We start from the raw sequence: 19,407 nt of genomic DNA, 5'->3' as shown, positions 1-19,407 counted from the left end.
CCGTCTTTATGCACTTACAAAAATCACTTTAATAGTAGCCTTGGCTGCATGTTTGTCACATGACATAATTAAAACAGACATGAATAAAAACATTAGTACCTGGCCAGGATATGCGCGCTTTATCTATGAAGGGACCTGATCCAGTTCACCGCATGAAAGAGCTACTGCAGGCATATGATTTCACAGACTGACGAATTGCTGCATTAGCGGCTGTGATGCCTAAACTAATTGGAGCGATGGACATGTCAATGCCGCTGCTGCCGCCGCCACACACACACACACACACACACACACACACACACACACACACACACACACACACACACACACACACACACACACACACACACACACACACACACACACACACACACACACACACACAGACACAGACACAGATCAGGGTTTCACAACTCAATCCTCAAGTATCCCCCCCCCCCTACAGTGTTTTGCAGGAAACTACAAACATTCACAGGTGAGGTAACCTCTGCGGAGATCTACAAAACATGTACTGTTGGGGGTATTTGAGGACTAAGCTGAGAAACCCTGGAATAGGTTACCTGATAGTTCTTCCCATAGTCACTGTATTGACCAGATGAATACACAATGAATAAAACTGCCTCCCATTATAGGCTCATTATACTACAGAGAAGCAACCTGATGCAGAAATACAGGGACACAATCTGCATTAGCATGGCTGCTTACACTGGTTGACAAGGTGATTCCACATGGATATGATCCTCCAAGAGTCTTCAGTCACAAATGCCTAAAAGGAGTTCTGCATACCTTTCAGAATCCTGGTGTAATTTGCCTACTTAAAACAGAAGGAAATTTGCAATAATTCAGTTATAAGTGAACATTTGTGGTTACCCACAATGCTCTACTGAATATGCAAATTATCCCTTTTCGCCCTTGTTAAGCCAAGCAAGCATCCAGAACCGCTGGTGTATAGCAAGCTTATAGCTTTAAGTTTTACACAGCCTTATCAAACCCACATTTCAGAATCCTGAATCCCTTTGGGGAATGCGTCTCACTAAGCAGTACCCACACATCACCTGTTCAAATGGCTGCAATCTCTGGCTGCTCTGCAGTATGCCCCATGAAACAAACATAACCTACCACCCCCATGCAAAGGTTTGTAGTCTTACTTGACCCCCAAAGGGAGCCACAAGAAACAGCCTGACCATGTGGGCCAACAGAAAGAAGAAAGACTTTGAGGTACAGCGTCCATTGCTGATATGTTTGTGGACATGTCTTTCTTTCTGCTTGATCATAGGTGGGTAGAGCTATGTGCTGCTGTAGGAACATAAAGGAAGTGTAAACAATAAAAAGGTAATGATTTAAATACAAGACAAAAAACATGAAGAAACAAACAGGCTAGTATAGAATTTTCTTAGAAGCATTTACCTATTGTCAAATCATGAACTGGTTGAAACCGTTTATCTGTAAATTGGAGTAGAAGACATGACTTTCCAACCCCTGCAAATTAAGAAAAAAAATATCACAAATGCAAATACAACTTGCACAATTTGCAGAACACAAACAATTTAAACATATTGCCCTGATTTACTGCGATTCAACTGAGCTTTTGAATGATCCCAATTTGCAGATGCATAAAAAGTTATAAGCTCTGTGGTTGCCATCCTTGTCCTGAATTCTGAGTGTGGTGATCCAGGGGCCCGGATCAGGCATACACATTGGTTCTGCATGCTTGTTTCAAATCAGCAATTCACTGGGTGGAAATGCTAGGAAGACACTGGCTGGCCGTTAGCTTGCACTTCTCAAAAAAGAATTGTGGAGGAAAGTGGAGGACCATAAGATCTCTAACATCCACCAGCTTCCTCATGGCGGAGTGGAAAAGGATTCCAGTGGCAACCTGCGAAGCTCTAGTGAATGCTATGCCCAAGAGAACTAAAGGACAACTGAAGGGAGAAGACTATGGAGGCTGCCATATTTATTTCCTTTTAAAGGGAACCTTAACTGAACGGGGGAGGGTAAAGAGTTTCACTTACCTGGGGCTATTACCAGCCCCCTGCAGCAGTCCTGTGCCCTCGGAGCCGCTCTGGAATCCACCGGTCCCCCGCTGTCACTTAGTTTCGTTTTTGATGACTCACCAGTCGGCCAGCCGCCATGCGTATTATTGGACGCATTCCCTACTGCAATTAGAGCTGTTGCGGACCGCAACGCATACATAAATACGTGTTGCCGCATTCTGCTCCTGTAGATATGCGGCAACGCGTAGTTTTGAAACTCTTTACCCCCATGTGTTTTGAGCTATGCTGTTTGGAAAGCAAGTTTAAACTGTTATACAAGCTGAACAACTGACTATTTTACATTGTATCAAAGTGTCATTTCTTCAGTGGCGTCAATTCACCAGAGAGGATTTACTAAGAGATAAAAGGTAGGTAGTTTATCTCATGAGGTATTTTAACACTCTGGAGTCAATTCACCAGTGTGAGAGGACAGAGAGAAAAGTGTTCGATAGCAGGGGATAATGGGGAGATATGCATGAGGAAAGTGTGAGAAAGCAGAGAGTTAGGTAATCGGTATTAATGATTTACATGGGATACTTTTCCTCTCTGTAAGCTTGAAAGTGAAGCATTGTGGGTAGGAGGCGGAGTTTTACCACTACCTGACCAGAGTATTCCCGCCTTTTACTGCTGGATCATATCATAAATCATGTCACGAGTGAGTCTGAACTTCTTCACCACCTCTGTCTCAGTAAAATTATCAAGAACTGTTCTCTCACGAAAAATACGAGGGGCGATTAAACAGACCCTACACCTGCGCCTTCGTCTCCTCATAATAGAAGCAAGCTCTAAGGCCTAGTGCACACCAGAGTGGTTCGGCTGTGTTTTGCGATCCGCTTGCGGCTGCGGATACGCTTGGGTAATGTATTTCAATGGGCTGGTGCACACCAGAGCGGGAGGCGTTTTGCAGAAACGCATACTCCCGGGCTGCTGCAGATTTTTGATTGCGGAGGCGTTTCTGCCTCAATGTTAAAGTATAGGAAAAACGCAAACCGCTCTGAAAAACGGCACTTCAGAGCGGTTTGCCAGGCGTTTTTTGTTACAGTAGCTGTTCAGTAACAGCTTTACTGTAACAATACATAAAATCTACTACACCAAAAACGCTTCACAAAACCGCAAAATGCTAGCTGAAACGCTACAGAAAAATAAGAAAAAGCTTTTCAAAATCTGCTAGCATTTTGCGGATCTGCTAGCGGTTTTTGGTGTGCACCAGGCCTAACAGAGTAAGCTCAAAAGGCTCCACCTTCCACAGCAGCAGCTGCTGTGTGAAAACCACGATATCTCCAGGTTCATTCAGGGGATATAGGCGTCAATTCACCAGAGGTTACCAACCTATTTATCTCTTGGGAGGTAATTTACCTCCTGTGATATCTCCAAATAGCAATTCTCCAGAAGTATAGGGGAAAATATTGACAGAGAGAAAGGCAAGAGATAAATGTGAGATAAGTATGAGATAAATAAGTGATAGTTAGTAGTTAGTTTTTCTCCAAATCACAATTCACCAGGGAAGAAAGGGGGTGTGGCCATTCGTTATTTTTTTCATCTCTTTATCCCCTGAATGAACCTGGAGATATTGTGGTTTTCACACAGCAGCTGCTGCTGTGAAAGATGGAGCCTTTTGAGCTTACTCTGTTAGGCCTGGTGCACACCAAAAACCGCTAGCAGATCCGCAAAATGCTAGCAGATTTTGAAACGCTTTTTCTTCTTTTTCTGTAGCGTTTCAGCTAGCATTTTGCGGTTTTGTGAAGCGTTTTTGGTGTAGTAGATTTCATGTATTGTTACAGTAAAGCTGTTACTGAACAGCTACTGTAACAAATACCGCCTGGCAAACCGCTCTGAAGTGCCGTTTTTCAGAGCGGTTTGCGTTTTTCCTATACTTTAACATTGAGGCAGAAACGCCTCCGCAATCCAAAATCTGCAGCAGCCCGGGAGTATGCGTTTCTGCAAAACGCCTCCCGCTCTGGTGTGCACCAGCCTATTGAAATACATTACCCAAGCGTATCCGCAGCCGCAAGCGGATCGCAAAACGCAGCCGAACCGCTCTGGTGTGCACTAGGCCTTAGAGCTTGCTTCTATTATGAGGAGACGAAGGCGCAGGAGGAGGGTCTATTTAATCGCCCCTCGTATTTTTCGTGAGGGAACAGTTCTTGATAATTTTACTGAGACAGAGGTGGTGAAGAAGTTCAGACTCACTCGTGATATGATTTATGATATGATCCGGCAGTAAGAGGCGGGAATACTCTGGTCAGGTAGTGGTAAAACTCCGCCTCCTACCCACAATGCTTAACTTTCAAGTTTACAGAGAGGAAAAGTATCCCATGTAAATCATTAATACCGATTACCTAACTCTCTGCTTTCTCACGCATATCTCTCCATTATCCCCTGCTATCAAACACTTTTCTCTCTGTCCTCTCACACTGGTGAATTGACTCCAGAGTGTTAAAATACCTCATGAGATAAACTACCTACCTTTTTTCTCTTAGTAAATCCTCTCTGGTGAATTGACGCCAAAGAGATGAAAAAAATAACGAATGGCCACACCCCCTTTCTTCCCTGGTGAATTGTGATTTGGAGAAAAACTAACTACTAACTATCACTTATTTATCTCACATTTATCTCTTGCATTTCTCTCTGTCGATATTTTCCCCTATACTTCTGGAGAATTGCTATTTGGAGATATCACAGGAGGTAAATTACCTCCCAAGAGATAAATAGGTTGGTAACCTCTGGTGAATTGACGCCAGTGTTGCACCATGAAGAGATATAATAAATAAAAAACAATTATAAAACTGTGAGAGATTAATTCACTTTTGTGGGATACTATATGTATACAGCAAGGCATAAGATGTGTTCACAGATGGGCTGAGAGACCGTCCTTGAAGAATGTAGAGAAAGATGTGTATGAAGAATGTGGAATGTAAAGCATCAGCAGGACTAGACCTTGATATCCTGTGGCAGGAATCCAGGGAAGATAAGGAAGCATTACTGTGTATACAAACTATGTAAGCTGACTACACTCGGCACTTCTGAATCATGTTATTCAGTGTAGCCACATCTGTAAAGCTTCTTACAAATTGCAGCCAGAAGCAATCGAATACTTTTAACATTTAAAGCCAAGATATAATTACAAGCTACCAATTCTGGATACCTCCAAATGCAAAGTCCTGCTTGGGAAACAGTTGTGGAACATGGAAAAAATGAAGACCCCTTAAATGGCATTCAACTCATTGAAGTAAGTGTACACATTTTACATCATTTTTCACTCCAAGGGGCTAGGAATGCACATACTGAACACATTCCACGACACTTAAGCTAAGTACCCACTGGCAGATCGCAGCCAGATGAATTGGGGAAATTCCCGATCCATCTGGCCCAATCTGCAAGTGACGTTTGCAACGTCGTAAACAAACAATCATGTAAACAATCATTTGCTTAATTGCGGCAAAACTTGTGAAAGTCAATGTGGATTGGCACTTCCCTCCACAACTTAATAGCACATGGCGGTCGTTAAAAAAACAAAAACTTGATCGCTGCAAGTGGCGTGCATTGTGAAATATCGTTTGATTCATTTTTGTTAAAAAATGTTGCGCGATGGCGCAAAAAAAAAATTGTCGTGCAAAATTGTATAGAAAAAAAAATACTTAGACCTTGTTTACAAATCGCTAGAGCAATCGCAAGCGTTGAGCGATTTTAAAAGCAATTTTCCCTGCGCTTTGCGCTTAGAAAAGCGCTTATTCCTGATGTCAGTCAAGAAGTGAACTCTTGTACAAAGAAATAAATAAATACAATGTATTTATTCATTAAAGCACTTGGAAAATAGCAATTCAAATTACTTTTTCAAGCGATTTGCAATTTCCCTATACTGTCTTATTGAACACAAACGCTCAGAAAATGGTCCAGGAGCCACGTTTGCGATTCAATAGAAAGTGGAGCGCTCATATATGAACACTGCCATAGGAAATCATTGCACAAATGCTTTTAAAGCGATTTACAAAATCGCCAGTGCTTAAAAAAAAAATGCAAACGCTCATAGCGTGAACTATAAGCGGTTACCATACCCACCATACCTTAGTGGGTATGGATTTTAAGATATGACCAAGTGCAAGTATAGCCTGGGATATCCTCCAACTCTCCTCCTCCCTCTTATTTATTGTATTTATAAAGTGCCAACATATTTTGCAGCACCAATAGTTATGCACACATCACATTAAGCAGAGGATCAGCAGGACAGCCAGGCAACTGGTATTACACAAAGCAAACCTGTAATAACCAGCATAAGCCTCATTAGGATCTAGAGGCTTCCCCTCTCAAGGTAAGTATTCCCCAGGAGGGCTTTTTTTTTTTTATTACAGTGTCTCTTAAAAAGGAAATAAATATGGCAGCCTCCATATTCTTCTCACTTCAGCTGTCTCACCCAGAATGTGGCAGAGGGAGGTCCAGCAGCCTGAGACAAAGACTACTAAGGGTAGCCCACCAACGCTTTTAGAAAATGAGTAATAATTGTAAGCTAGCACATTAAACACAACTGCAATGAACTACAAGATTTAGCATTGTCTAGTGAGACAGTCTTGGAATTACAGTTCGCTGGAACACACAAACTAAAGGCGTTTTTCGATAATGCAATCTTGATTGTACAATTTCGCCAAATTATGCAATAAAAAGCTAAACTGAGTGACTTTACTTTGTATGGATACATATTACATAAAAATGTAAGACTGAAGACTTTTTTTTTTCAATTCATTAGCGACTGTTCTACGTGGCACCAGAGTTGTAACAGAACTACCAGTGATTTCTCTTTTGAGATAAAGATAGCCTAATTAGATATTAAGGTGCCCACTAAGTCGCTAGTATGATTGAGGTGACCCAGCGAGAAGTACATAGGAAAAGTCAGTTCACGTGATTGGATGGACAGCTATTGGCTGAAGAGTATAGTAATAATACCAGGGCTGTGACGTCAGAGTAATTTTTGGGTACCTAGAGTCAGAGGATTCATAAACTGAGGAGTTGGATAATTTTTGTACTGACTCCACAGCCCTGAATAATACGCCCCCACACTATTCAGCCAGTTAGAATGCTTCAAGTTGTAGATGTTGCTGTAACTGGAGAACCATTACCTACGGACCTTCTCGCTGGGCCACCTCAACCATACTAGCTCTCCCACAAATGATACAATATGGAATGTACAATCTTACCACTACTTTGTAATATGATGGGTTACCTAACATATCTATTCAAAGTAACTAGAAATTACTGGGCCCCCCTGCGAAACTTTGGATTGGGCCCCTCCTGCCAACCCTCCCCCCTACTTTTTGCACAGGTAAACTGAACACGTATTCAATTGGGTAGTGCACACTTGTTTCCCTATGCTTCCATGTCATAACAACTGGGTAGTTGCCCCGCCCTCACTACCCCATAGGACCATGTGATTATAAATTTTAGCAGCCTCCGCCCCCCCCCCCAGTCTTTTTTCCTCGACCTCACCTCGTAGGACCATCGCAAGGGGGGCATGATTTGCCTGTCAATTTTTTTATTTTATATATATTTTGCCCTGCCTGGTCGCTTAAACAGTGACCTGTAAGTATTCATGGACCGCATAGGCTATAAATTAGCAAGGTCCCCCTCGAGTTTGCTGGTTTTGGAGGGAGGCGGAGTGACAGAGGTAGCCTAAAGGGCTCGTTTTCTGTTACATGGCCGCCATTACAGATGTCCGTCAACCTTTGGTTGACTGTTATGGTGCAGTGGGAGCTTCTTACCTCACTTTCTCTGTACTAGCTCGCTGACTGCACGCCGGGCGCTTCCGGGGTTGCGGAATGGAGCGCAGACGTCACTTCCGATGACGTACTTCCGCCTCCTGCGCTGTTCGGCCTCAGGGATTGGTGGGGAGGCACCCACTCTAGCTGTCACTCCCCACTACGCGCCTCAATTGGAGGAACAGGACAACGGGGCGGGACGCCCAGGATCTCGGGGGAAATTTAAACTCCAGAGAACAGTGGTCGGCGTCCATAGCAGCGTCGCCGGGCCACGCTATACAGGACAGCGAGCAGGCAGTATGGAGACAGGAGACGCTTTGGGTCCAGCTCCTGCGGAGATCCCTCAGCAATGTAAGTAGTGAGGGAAACAGTGAGTCTGTTTCTTCTCGGGGGGTAACTCTCTTTTCCTTTATTTCATGCGCCAGCCACTTCAGCTGCTCCTATTACTCCCACTGCACCCCAAAAAGACCAGCACCGGGTAGAAAGGTATGGGCAATAAGGTAGGTTCTTACCCATTACATGGTGCTAGTAGAAGGAGACTGAAACATTGTCCCACTTCTGTTACAGCCCAAAAAAACACAAAAAGAAGAAGAGGACTAAATCAAGGTCAAGGTCAAGATCGAGATCCGGGAGAAGGAGCCAGTCTCCCATCTACAGACAGACCTACAGACTGAGAAGCAGATCAAGATCACCACGTCGATATAGAAGATGCTGGGCATGCGACAGAGAAGCTCTCCCAGACAAGACTGTGTGTAGGAAATGCTTTAATGAATTGGGAAGAGAAAAGGATCAAGCACCAATTGACGTTTCTCAGATGATAACCCAGGCGGTACAAGATTCCATGAAGGAATATCTAGCATCCCTGCCGAATATTCCGACACAACCCACGGAACAAAATCAGTCCCAGGCGGTCATGGATACGGAAGACCTAGCAATTGGTTTCGATTTCTCACTCGTCCAACCATACATTCAGGCGATCAGAGAGGCCATAGAATGGGAGGAGGATGAGACAGGAGAATCCTCCACTGGTACGAAACAGAAGGAATACTTTGCACATTTGAAGAAAAAAACTACCACGTTTCCGCTGATGACAGAAATATCGGACATTATCAAGGAGGAGTGGGAAAAGCTTGACAAGAGAGCACCAGTAAATAATAGAATTTCAAAGCTCTATCCGCTAAAGAAGGAACAGACAAGGAGTCTAGACACTCCTCCAATAGTGGACGCCTCGGTGGTACGTCTGGCGAGACCCATGACTTTACCAAGAGAGAACGCAACAACATTTAGAGACGTACTAGAAAATAAATTGGACTCGGAATTAAAGAAGATATATACACTTTCGGGTAATGCAGTTAAACCGGCAATAGCTCTGACATCAATATCTAGGGCCCTCAGAGCCTGGACGATGAACATTGAGGAAGCGGTGAAAGCTGACACAGATAAAGAAGCGATTCTAGCAGCACTAGATGACTACAACCTCTCAGCCGATTTTATCGGAGAAGTAGCAGTAGATGTGATAAGGTGTAGCTCCAGAGCTATGGCCTCATCAGTCGTAGCTAAGAGGGCTCTCTGGCTAAAGACATGGGCAGCGGATCCAGCATCAAAGCAAGATTGGTGCAGAATACCGTACGATGGAGCCAATCTCTTTGGTAAGGAAATGGACGACGCCATCAAGAGAGTGACTGGGGGAGCGTCTGGTCTACTGCCTCAGGACAGGAAGAATAAGCGCTCTTTCCCACAGCAGACTGCCCGTTTTCAACAGTCAAGATACAGAAATGCAAAGTCATATAAGCCCGGGAGAGAATTCAAGAGAACCTGGCAGAGTTCACAATCGAACCTGCAGCGTCTGACTAAACAAAGATCGACTCAATCCACTCCTTCTCAGCAAAAGCCATTTTGACGGGCAACCCGCTCAGTCTTGCCCGGTGGGGGGAAGACTAACCCACTTCAGACAGGTCTGGGCGGACAATATAAAGAATCGGTGGGTTGTACGCACAATATCTCGAGGACATCGTTGGAGTTTTCGTACAACGCCCAGGGATCATTTTCAGGAGACAAGAATCCCAACACAACCGGGGAAAAGGCTGATCTTACAACAATATATCCAAACACTGAAGCAGAAGGAGGCTATAGTAGCCGTACCGATGAAACAGAAAGGCAGAGGGGTGTATTCCCCATTATTCTTAGTGTTAAAGAAAACAGGGGACTGGCGTCCAGTCCTGGATTTAAGAAGGCTGAACAAGAATTTACGCATAAAAAGATTCAAGATGGAATCTCTAGAATCGATCCGTCAATCCATAAGCGTATCAGACTGGATGCTTTCGGTGGACCTCGAGGACGCCTATTTGCATATCCCAGTACACTCGAGGTCCCAGAAATACCTAAGGTTTGCATTTGCGGAAGACCACTTTCAGTTTACTTGCCTGCCTTTTGGAATATGTACCGCTCCGAGGACCTTTTCCAAGACACTCTTGGCGTTGGTGTCCCTGTTACGAGAGAGGGGATTGAGATTATACCATTACCTCGACGATCTGCTTCTGCTAGCGGCAGACAAAGAGACGATACTGCTCCACAGGGAGATGCTTCTGGAAACACTAGTATACTTCGGATGGAAAATCAACCACCTCAAGAGCCAGTTGGAGCCTACACAGTCCATGATCTTTCTAGGAGCCATGTTCAACACAGTTCAGAATTCTCTCACTCTTCCAGATCAGAAGATAGAGAGCTTAGTGCAGAACATACACAATGCATTAGACAGACCAGAAATGAAGGCAAGACAATGCCTAAGTCTATTAGGCCTGATGAACTCTACGATACCGATGGTAAGATGGGCTCACTGGCACATAAGGCCGTTCCAATGGGGTTTTTTGAGCCAATGGAACAAGAGATCGTTCAATCAGAGAATCCAGGTGTCATCACTTATGAAAAACAGCTTGAGGTGGTGGACGATAGAGGAAAATCTCAAAAGATATCACCTGATTCAGGAGAATGTGGAGACCATAATTACCACGGATGCCAGTCGGACAGGATGGGGAGCTCACTGCAGGGGCCATTTTGCTCAGGGCAGATGGACCTCGTCAACGATCCACGTTCCAGCAAATATATTGGAGATGCGGGCAGCACTCCACGCCTTATTCAACTTCCAACATCTCATTCAGGGAAAATCTATCTTGATGAAGATGGACAACAAGACGGCAGTGTCCTACATCAGGAGACAGGGAGGTACACGGAGCATGTCGTTACTCCAGGAGGCTGCATCCATTTTTCAATTTGCAGAGGAACACCTATGGAATATCAGAGCGGTTTATATACCGGGGAAAGAGAATCAGACGGCAGATCACTTAAGCAGGAAAAAGTTGAGCAACAACGAATGGAGCCTGTCTCAGAGCACCTTCCAATGGATCTGCACGCAATGCGGAGAACCGGAGATAGATTTGATGGCGACTCCTCAGAACACAAAGTGCAGGAGATTCTTCTCCAGATACCGGTACGAACAGACGGAGGGAGTGGATGCACTGTCCGTCCAGTGGAACTTCTCCCTGGCCTATGTATACCCTCCAGTACCAATGATTCGTCCGTTGCTGCTCAGACTCTTTCGGGAGAAGGTGACAATAATTGCGGTTATTCCATACTGGCCGAGACGCCCCTGGTTCCCCTTATTGTGGGAGCTGAAGTCACAATATCCACTACCGATACCGTACGACAGGAACTTACTAACTCAGGGACTGATACGTCACCAGAACCCGGAGAGACTGAACCTGATGGTATGGACATTGAGGGGAAAAGGCTAAGACAGGCGGGATGTTCAGAGGAGGTCATAGGAACGCTACTTTGTTCCAGGAAGCCTACTACTAACGCCACATATACAAGAATATGGAAAGTTTTTCTCCAGTTTGCTACTGAGAAGAAATTTAACCCATCAAAACCGGAACCACATATGATACTAGACTTTTTACAGAGGGGACTCACGAAGGGTCTAGGATATCATACCATAAGGGGCCACATATCGGCTTTAACAGCCCTGACAGGCATATCATGGGCAGCACATCCTTTAATTAAACAGTTCACAAAGGGAGTTTTAAGATTAAAACCTCCGGAAAAAAAAATGTTTTTCCTAAGTGGGATTTACCACTAGTATTGGAGTCCCTAACAAAGAGGCCATTCTACCCAGCACAAGACTGTACTTTGTGGCATGTAACCCTGAGGACTGTATTTTTAGTAGCCATCTCATCTGCTAGGAGAGTGTCGGAACTGCAGGCCTTAGGTTCAATGGAACCATACCTCTCTTTCTTTGCCGACAAGGTGGTACTAAGACCAATCCAGGAATTTATTCCAAAGGGTCACATCAACGTTTCACCTGAATCAGGACTGGACACTTCCCTCTTTCACCATAGAGGATTCACAGGAATCACATCCATTAGATGTGGTACAGGCCCTGAGAAACTACATTGAAGTTACTGCACAGTTTAGAAAGACTGAGAGACTATGGGTCATACCCTCAGGATACAGGAGAGGAGAGGCAGCTACAGCTAGAACCATTGCATCCTGGCTGGTTAAAACGATCCAAACTGCCTATAGGACTCTCAACATGGAGCCACCAACACAGATAAGAGCCCATTCAACACGTAGCATGGCTACGTCTTGGGCAGCATATAACAGAGTACCGGCAGACAAGATCTGCCAGGCCGCAAATTGGTCAAGCATACACACCTTTATGCGCCACTACAGGGTGGACTTGTCATCACAAAGTTCCATTGTGTTTGGGAAATCTGTATTATTTGCAAACTCATAATTAAAGTGTGTGATTAAGCATCAATATACCCTCCCTTTATTATTTTTTCCTAGTTAAGTCCCAGTTGTTATGACATGGAAGCATAGGGAAAACGGAAAATTGTTACTTACCTATCGGTAATTTTCCTTTCCCGATGCTTACATGTCATAACACGACCCTCCCTTCTAGGTTAGCTTCGGTGAGTTCGAGGCTGACGTAGACTGGGGGGGGAGGGGGGGGGGGGCGGAGGCTGCTAAAATTTATAATCACATGGTCCTATGGGGTAGTGAGGGCGGGGCAACTACCCAGTTGTTATGACATGTAAGCATCGGGAAAGGAAAATTACCGATAGGTAAGTAACATTTTTCCGTTATGTGTTTTCCCCATGCAGATAGAAACAGACAGCAGTGAAGCACTGGGAGCATTTTCTCTATCCATTACATTAGCTTCTGTGATAAAACGTGAATGTTTTTACACATACAGACACACATGGTGAGCAGAAAATGCATACAGAAAACCAACAGACAAGTGTGCTCCCATCCTCAGCTTATCACACTCACTCTGTCCATCTCTGATGGAACAGAACTGGCTCTGCAGATTTCTCCAGCATCAATACAGTACAGAACACTTGGGGAGGGGTAGAGAGGATGGGGCTGTACACAAGAGCCTGCTGCATACTTAGTAGGGACTGTTTACAAATCCTTGACTTCAAAACTTTGTATGATTCCTTATCAGTGCTGAGCAGATGCAGTAATTAGAACAATTGTGCAGAGAGCAGAATGTTTTTTCTCCGTGCCCTCAGTTGTCTGTCTCTCAAGATGGGGCCCCCTGCAGCTGCATCCCTTGCAGGGTCTATTGTTACGCCCCAAGTGTACAATCTTACCACTACTTTGTAATATGAGGGGTTACCTAACATATCCATTCAAAGTATACTCACTCAGTTTACCCTTCCACTACACAATTTGTTAAGATAGTACAATAAAGACGGTATAACTGGTGGGCACCTTAAGCTAAAAGCAATCATGTACTTTAGTTTTAGGTGAACTTAATTAAAGATGATATTAAATATAAAAATCCACAAATAAACCAAATCATCATCAAGCATTAGAAGTTAAACGAGGCAACCAATGCAAACGAGCTAAGACCATTTCGTTTTCAAGTAGAAGCGACTGCCTCTCATGCAGGACAGCTGCCTTTGTGTACTGGGATGTCCATTCCCTGCACTGCTCTCTGCACTGTCAGCTGTTAGTCCTGATGAGCTGAAATGCCACAAAATACAAGTACACAAAATGACAAGAACAGCAGCAGCTCGCACCTGTGTCGCCGATGATAATATATTTGAATAAATAGGCGTAAGACATGACTGCACCGCACAGATGATCACAGGGTGTAGCCCACTGCCTCTGCTCTCTATGGTTTACCAGCTGACAATCTCTGCTCTCTCAGATGCTCCCGGAAGCCCGTTGCGCATGCGCGACAACACAAGCTGTCAGGGCGCAAGTCCTCTGAAACCTCTGCTACCCCAGCTCATGATCTGTCACCATGACTTCCGTTTTGTCGCCGGAAGTCTGTCTTCCGCCATCTTGGTGGAGGCGGAGAAGTGTGGTTAATAAAAAGAGAAAAGGGTAATCGGTGTTGAAGATGGAGGTAAGCATATACATTGGTATTAACTAATTAATGGTGTTGCTGTAAGCTATTATAGCGCTATAGAATTCTGTAGGTGCGATAAGCGTGTTCACTGGCGGAGGTGAAGTGTAAAGGCTTTAGGGTTACGGTTCTGTTGCTGGCAGACAGGTACAACGGTGTTCTGTGTGCACAGGAAACAGGGTAACCATGGTACATATGCATAGAGCATCTTGAAGCCCCAGTGCTAGTGTATAAGGCTGGTGGGAATGATTTCCACCCTCCTCTTCTGAATGGTGTCTGTCACTTGGCTCTGATGGGCCAGATGTAATCATATGTCTGACATATGTGACTGATAGCACTGAACTGCAACACCCTTGTGCAATACATGCATAACACTGGTCACACATATGTGAACTGGGCTTATAGGGGGCCATCCATTGGTGAACATTTGTTTGACATTTCCAACAAAGCCAATCATTCTGATCAAATCTGCAAGTGCCTGAATGATCTTGCATTATTTATCCGTTTAAACTGATTTTTGGTATGGTGTTAATTTTGATCGGTCTGGTGATGAGCGGAGCAATGGGGTAACCTGGCAATGTAGCTTTTTGTGTCGTCTATAAATACAAAAGTAGAAAAATCCTGATTGTTTTAGGTCTCTTAAACATGGACTGCAAAACTATGCATTTAAAGTGCTACATAATTTCCCAATTGCTGGGAGTCTTTTATGTTGCAAAATGATGCAACTGAATGGAAGCTTTTGTAACACATGTATTTCAGGGGTTGATCTGCACTCCTGTTACTACCTAGTGACAAACTACTGCATGTCACGTGTTCTAATGTGCATGCAAGAAACCTATGCCAGTGCTAGATGTTTGCAGCCAGCTGCAAGCGCCCACTGAATAAACAGGAGCAGCTGGCAAGCAGTTAAAAGATACCTTAGCTCAAAATTAAATAAAAAATGGAGGAAGCAGGCATGTTTAGTGGGCTTTTCTCATGCTCACTGCTCCCCCTGTTCTCTTCCATCCCCCTCCTGTATAGCCTACCAACCCCCCAAACTTACCTCCTGATGTGGGTGATCGTGGCTGACTGCGCAGGAACAGCGCAAACAAGCACACGTTTCGTCAGGCAGCAGTGACCACCCCGACCAGTAAGTTAGTGTGTGTGTGTGTGTGTGTGGAGGGGGGGGGGGGTGTTGGTAGGCTGTACCGAAGGGGAATGGGAGAGAATGGGGGGAGCGGTGGGCATGAGGAGAGCCCACTAAACATGGCTGCTCCCTCCCGTTTTTAATTTAATTTTGAGCTAAGGTATCCTTTAAGTGTACTGCTGTGAAACCGTTCATGTGAAAGAGCTCTTAACCATTTCTGACGCTGAGACGTGAGACTCACGTCCGCAGCGACAGCTGCTACAGCCGCAGGGACGCACTGGTCACGTCCCTGCAGTTTGGGGGGCTGTGTGCATGATTGTACGGGCAGAAGCCTGCGATCGTGATGTTGCCGGCAACGGGGGATTGGCTGCAGGGGACGAAAGTCCCCTGAGCCAATCCGTTCTTGTTCGCCGAGCATAATCACTGTTTTTGATCTAAAACAGTGATTTTTCTTAAATACAACCACCGCCCTGCCTCCCGCTTGCTGATTTCTGCCGCCGATCGTTAGATTAATGAATGGGAACAAAATTCCCATTCATTCATCTCCCCTCCAGGCCACTGCTGGCATCAATGGATGCCTGCATCACTTCCTTAGTTACATAGTAACGCATTGCTTCCTATGTAGCTTACTTATTGTATGATTATAGGAAGTCCTGTGTGAGGACATCTTGTGGCCAAATAGTAAAATTACAGCTACAGGCATTAGGGACTGAATTATTGTTTTTAATATGTATGACAAGAGGGTATGGATGTTAATCTGAAAAAATTGCACCTTCATTTCCAAATTAAATATTGTCACCATACATTGTACTAGGGATATAATTTGAATGTTGTAATAAATGAGACAAATGGGCAAATAAAATGTGTGGCTTTTATCCACTGAAGAATGTTTAATTTTAAAACTATAATGGCCGAAAACTGGGGAAAAAATGAATTTTTTCGTGTTTTTTTTAAATTATTATTCCCCTTAAAATGCATATAGAATAAAATATTTCTTAGCATAATGTACCACCCAAAGAAAGCCTAATTGGTGGTGGAAAAAACAAGGTATAGATCATTTTGTTGTGATAAGTAGTGATAAGGTTATTGGGGAATGAAAGGGAGGAGTGCTGAAATGTGAAAATTGGTCTCGTCCATAAGATGAAAACAACCCGCGGGCTGAAATGGTTAAAGGGATTTGAATTTAAAAATCGCGGCTGCCATCTTGGCTGTGTTACAACTTCTGGGTCACCCCTTGTCTGCTCTGTTAGAGACGTGCATCACTGAATGAAGCAGGAAGAGGAAGTGACACGCATGGCCATTGCATGAGGCTCCTCCCGAGGGGTCATAGCACGACTTTGTTGGAAGTCGTCTGACTGAAAGGCATGCCCATGAGAGGTGCTCGGAGTCTCTTTAAAGAGAATCCGAGTTGAACCTAAAGACAAAACTTAGGTACTTACCCAGGAAAAGGGAAGCTTATGGAACCTCCAGAGGCTTTCTATGCCCTCCTGGAGACCACCGCTTATGCCCAGGACCCCCTTTATATAAGTGACCCCACTCCTCTTCATGCACAAACGCAGCCATACTGCACCTGTGCGACACCGCAGCACCTTAACAATATAATTACATTGCAACACGATGCAATTTCCATTGTAATAGCATGCTGTGCGTTTACTGGACAGCAATTGTGTTTACAGTTATGCATACTTCAATGAGCTACAGTATAAGCTTCACATCATGCTTGTACCATGTACCGTTACAATTGCAATGCAACCTGCATATTGTGAAAGCTTCATAACCCTTCTAATGTCTGCTCACAGAAATGCTGCTCTGCATCTGCTGTCACCTCGAAATGACTTGAAAGACTCCCCTTTTAAACTTTTTTTTCTTTTTGTGTTTTTTTTTGTTTTATTTTTTTTTAAAGTGGACTCACTCTTTCACAGCACAGAATGAAAAGTCTTCATTGCACATATAGATGCGTGGAGGAGCATACACACGCACTACTAAATGCAACGCCGGATCCTCCCGCTGGGCGGTCTTTAGCTGACAGTATGCGCATGTGTACATGCTGTCGGCGGACTGATAAGGCTTTTTCAGAACGATCCGCTGAGTTCACTGCTGCTGTGGTATTTGTTTAGCCAGGTCTTATCAGTAGCTGTGAATAGAGACTGCAGTAGCTCTGCTGGGATCTCTGCTGAGTCCTAGGAGTGCTTTTCTGAGCGCTTTGTAATTTGAAAAGCTCTTGCTAATGCAATGCTATGGGTGTGATTCCACTAGAGCAATGTTTTTTTTTTTTTTTTATAAAAATCCCCCATAGCATTGCATTAGGAAGAGCTTTTTCAAATCACTAGCATTTAGAAAAGGCTGCTAGTGGGTTTGAGCCCTGAGGCTGCAAAGTGAATGCATGTTAAAGTGTACCAGAGACAATGGAGAGAAAAGAATGTATACTTACCTGGGGCTTCCTCCAACCCCATGAACTCTGTGAGCTCCCAGGTGGCTCCAATATCTGCAATGCCCGGCCACACATGCCCCCCTCATTGTGCCTCTGTCACCGATAGCATTCTGCACCTGCACAGGTTGTGCTGCGCAATTGCAGAATGCTCCCAGCAATGATAGCACAATAGGGTCACATGCGTGGGTAGGAAGCCCACAGAGTTCATGGAGCTGGAGGAAGCCCCAGGTAAGTATAAATTCCTCTATCCCCATTGTCTCAGGTTTACTTTAAAGTTTCAGTTTTTTTCCCATAAAGATTATCATGCGGTGGCTAATCCTTTAGAGCAGAGAGGAGGTTTTGAGTTTAGCTCCATTTAAAGTGAACCAGAGACGAAGCACCCTCATGTATTTTACCATATATATCAGTGGAAACATTAGAGAAAACGCCTATCCTGCTCTCTTTCATTTTTCACTGCTCAGCCTGCTTCTAATCAGCCCTGATAAAATCCCCGACTGAGCATTCAGTCTGGCTTTGCTCAGGAATCATTATAGCTGAGTCAGTCTTCTCTGCTGTCTTTTCAAGCCCAAGCCTGCCCCCTTCTGGCTCAGCTATAATGACTCCGCAATAACGATTCCTGAGCAAAGCCAGACTGAATGCTCAGTCGGGGATGGAAGCAGGCTGAGCAGTGAAAAATTAAACAGAGAGCAGGGTAGGTGTTTTCTCTAATGTTCCCACTGATATATATGGTATAATACATGAGGGTGCTTAATCTCTGGTTCACTTTAAAGGGAAGGTTCAGGGAGGGGATTAAAAAAATAAAAATAAATTTCCAGGAAATGGAGTGCAGGAGAGCCCGACCTGGCAGCCGGCCTGGCCAGGTCGGGTCGGGCACCGGAGACCACTGGGAGCCTGCGGAGCGGCGGCGAGGGCACCTCCTGCCTGCCACGGGCTGGAGGAAGCTCCAGGTAAGTGGAAATTTATTTTTATTTTTTTAATCCCCTCCCTGAACATTCCCTTTAAAGAGAATCTGTATTGTTAAAATCGCACAAAAGTAAAGAGACCAGTGCGTTAGGGGACATCTCCTATTACCCTCTGTCACAATTTCGCCGCTCCTCGCCGCATTAAAAGTGGTTAAAAACAGTTTTAAAAAGTTTGTTTATAAACAAACTAAATGGCCACCAAAACAGGAAGTAGGTTGATGTACAGTATGTCCACACATAGAAAATACATCCATACACAAGCAGGTTGTATACACCCTTCCTTTTGAATCTCAAGAGATCATTTGTGTGTTTCTTTCCCCCTGCAGCTATCTTCCACTGAAGTGTCAGGCTGTTTCTTCCTGCAGAGTGCAGACAGCTCTGCCTGTATGTAATTCCTCAGTATGTGAAAGCCCAGCCAGCCCTCGAGGAGGATTTATCCAGCTTGTAAAAGATAATAGAGCAGAGAGAAGCTGCACGAATCTAAATAATACACAGGCAGTGTGCAGAGAGGGGCCTGGAGGGGGGAGATGCATCACAGAACCACAACACTGAAGAACTTGGCAGCCTTCCAGACACAGGCTGACAAGTCTGACAAGAGAGAGATAAGTTGATTTATTACAGAGATGGTGATAGTAGAACGTGCTGCAGTAAGCCAGAACACATTCTAATAGCTTTTGGAACTCGTAGGAT

At 44.5% G+C, this 19,407-nt stretch overlaps 2 protein-coding genes across 3 annotated transcripts in view; one reads left to right on the top strand and one right to left on the bottom strand.

The window, feature by feature from the left end:
• The window catches only part of RAB2B (RAB2B, member RAS oncogene family), a 32,222-nt gene extending 18,182 nt beyond the window's left edge, over nt 1–14,040 (bottom strand). Inside the window, exons 1-2 of the mRNA XM_068241416.1 lie at nt 13,867–14,040; nt 1,408–1,479 (exon numbers count right to left, since the gene is read on the bottom strand). Coding sequence (XP_068097517.1) covers nt 1,408–1,479; nt 13,867–13,912 — 118 coding nt within the window. The 5' untranslated portion in view covers nt 13,913–14,040. The remainder of the gene's footprint in view (nt 1–1,407; nt 1,480–13,866) is intronic.
• TOX4 (TOX high mobility group box family member 4) overlaps nt 5,086–19,407 on the top strand; it is a 67,435-nt gene continuing 53,113 nt past the window's right edge. Inside the window, exon 1 of one of the 2 annotated variants that reach the window (XM_068241397.1) lies at nt 5,086–5,262. In XM_068241397.1, the coding sequence (XP_068097498.1) occupies nt 5,185–5,262 (78 nt within the window). In that variant the 5' untranslated portion in view covers nt 5,086–5,184. Of the gene's footprint in view, nt 5,263–14,090; nt 14,199–19,407 lie in introns of those variants that run through there. The other variant, XM_068241403.1, reaches the window with a different exon arrangement.

The sequence above is a fragment of the Hyperolius riggenbachi genome, chromosome 1 (assembly GCF_040937935.1).
Source record: "Hyperolius riggenbachi isolate aHypRig1 chromosome 1, aHypRig1.pri, whole genome shotgun sequence".
Taxonomy (NCBI): Eukaryota; Metazoa; Chordata; class Amphibia; order Anura; family Hyperoliidae; genus Hyperolius; species Hyperolius riggenbachi.
This window is presented reverse-complemented; position numbering and strand designations above follow the sequence as displayed.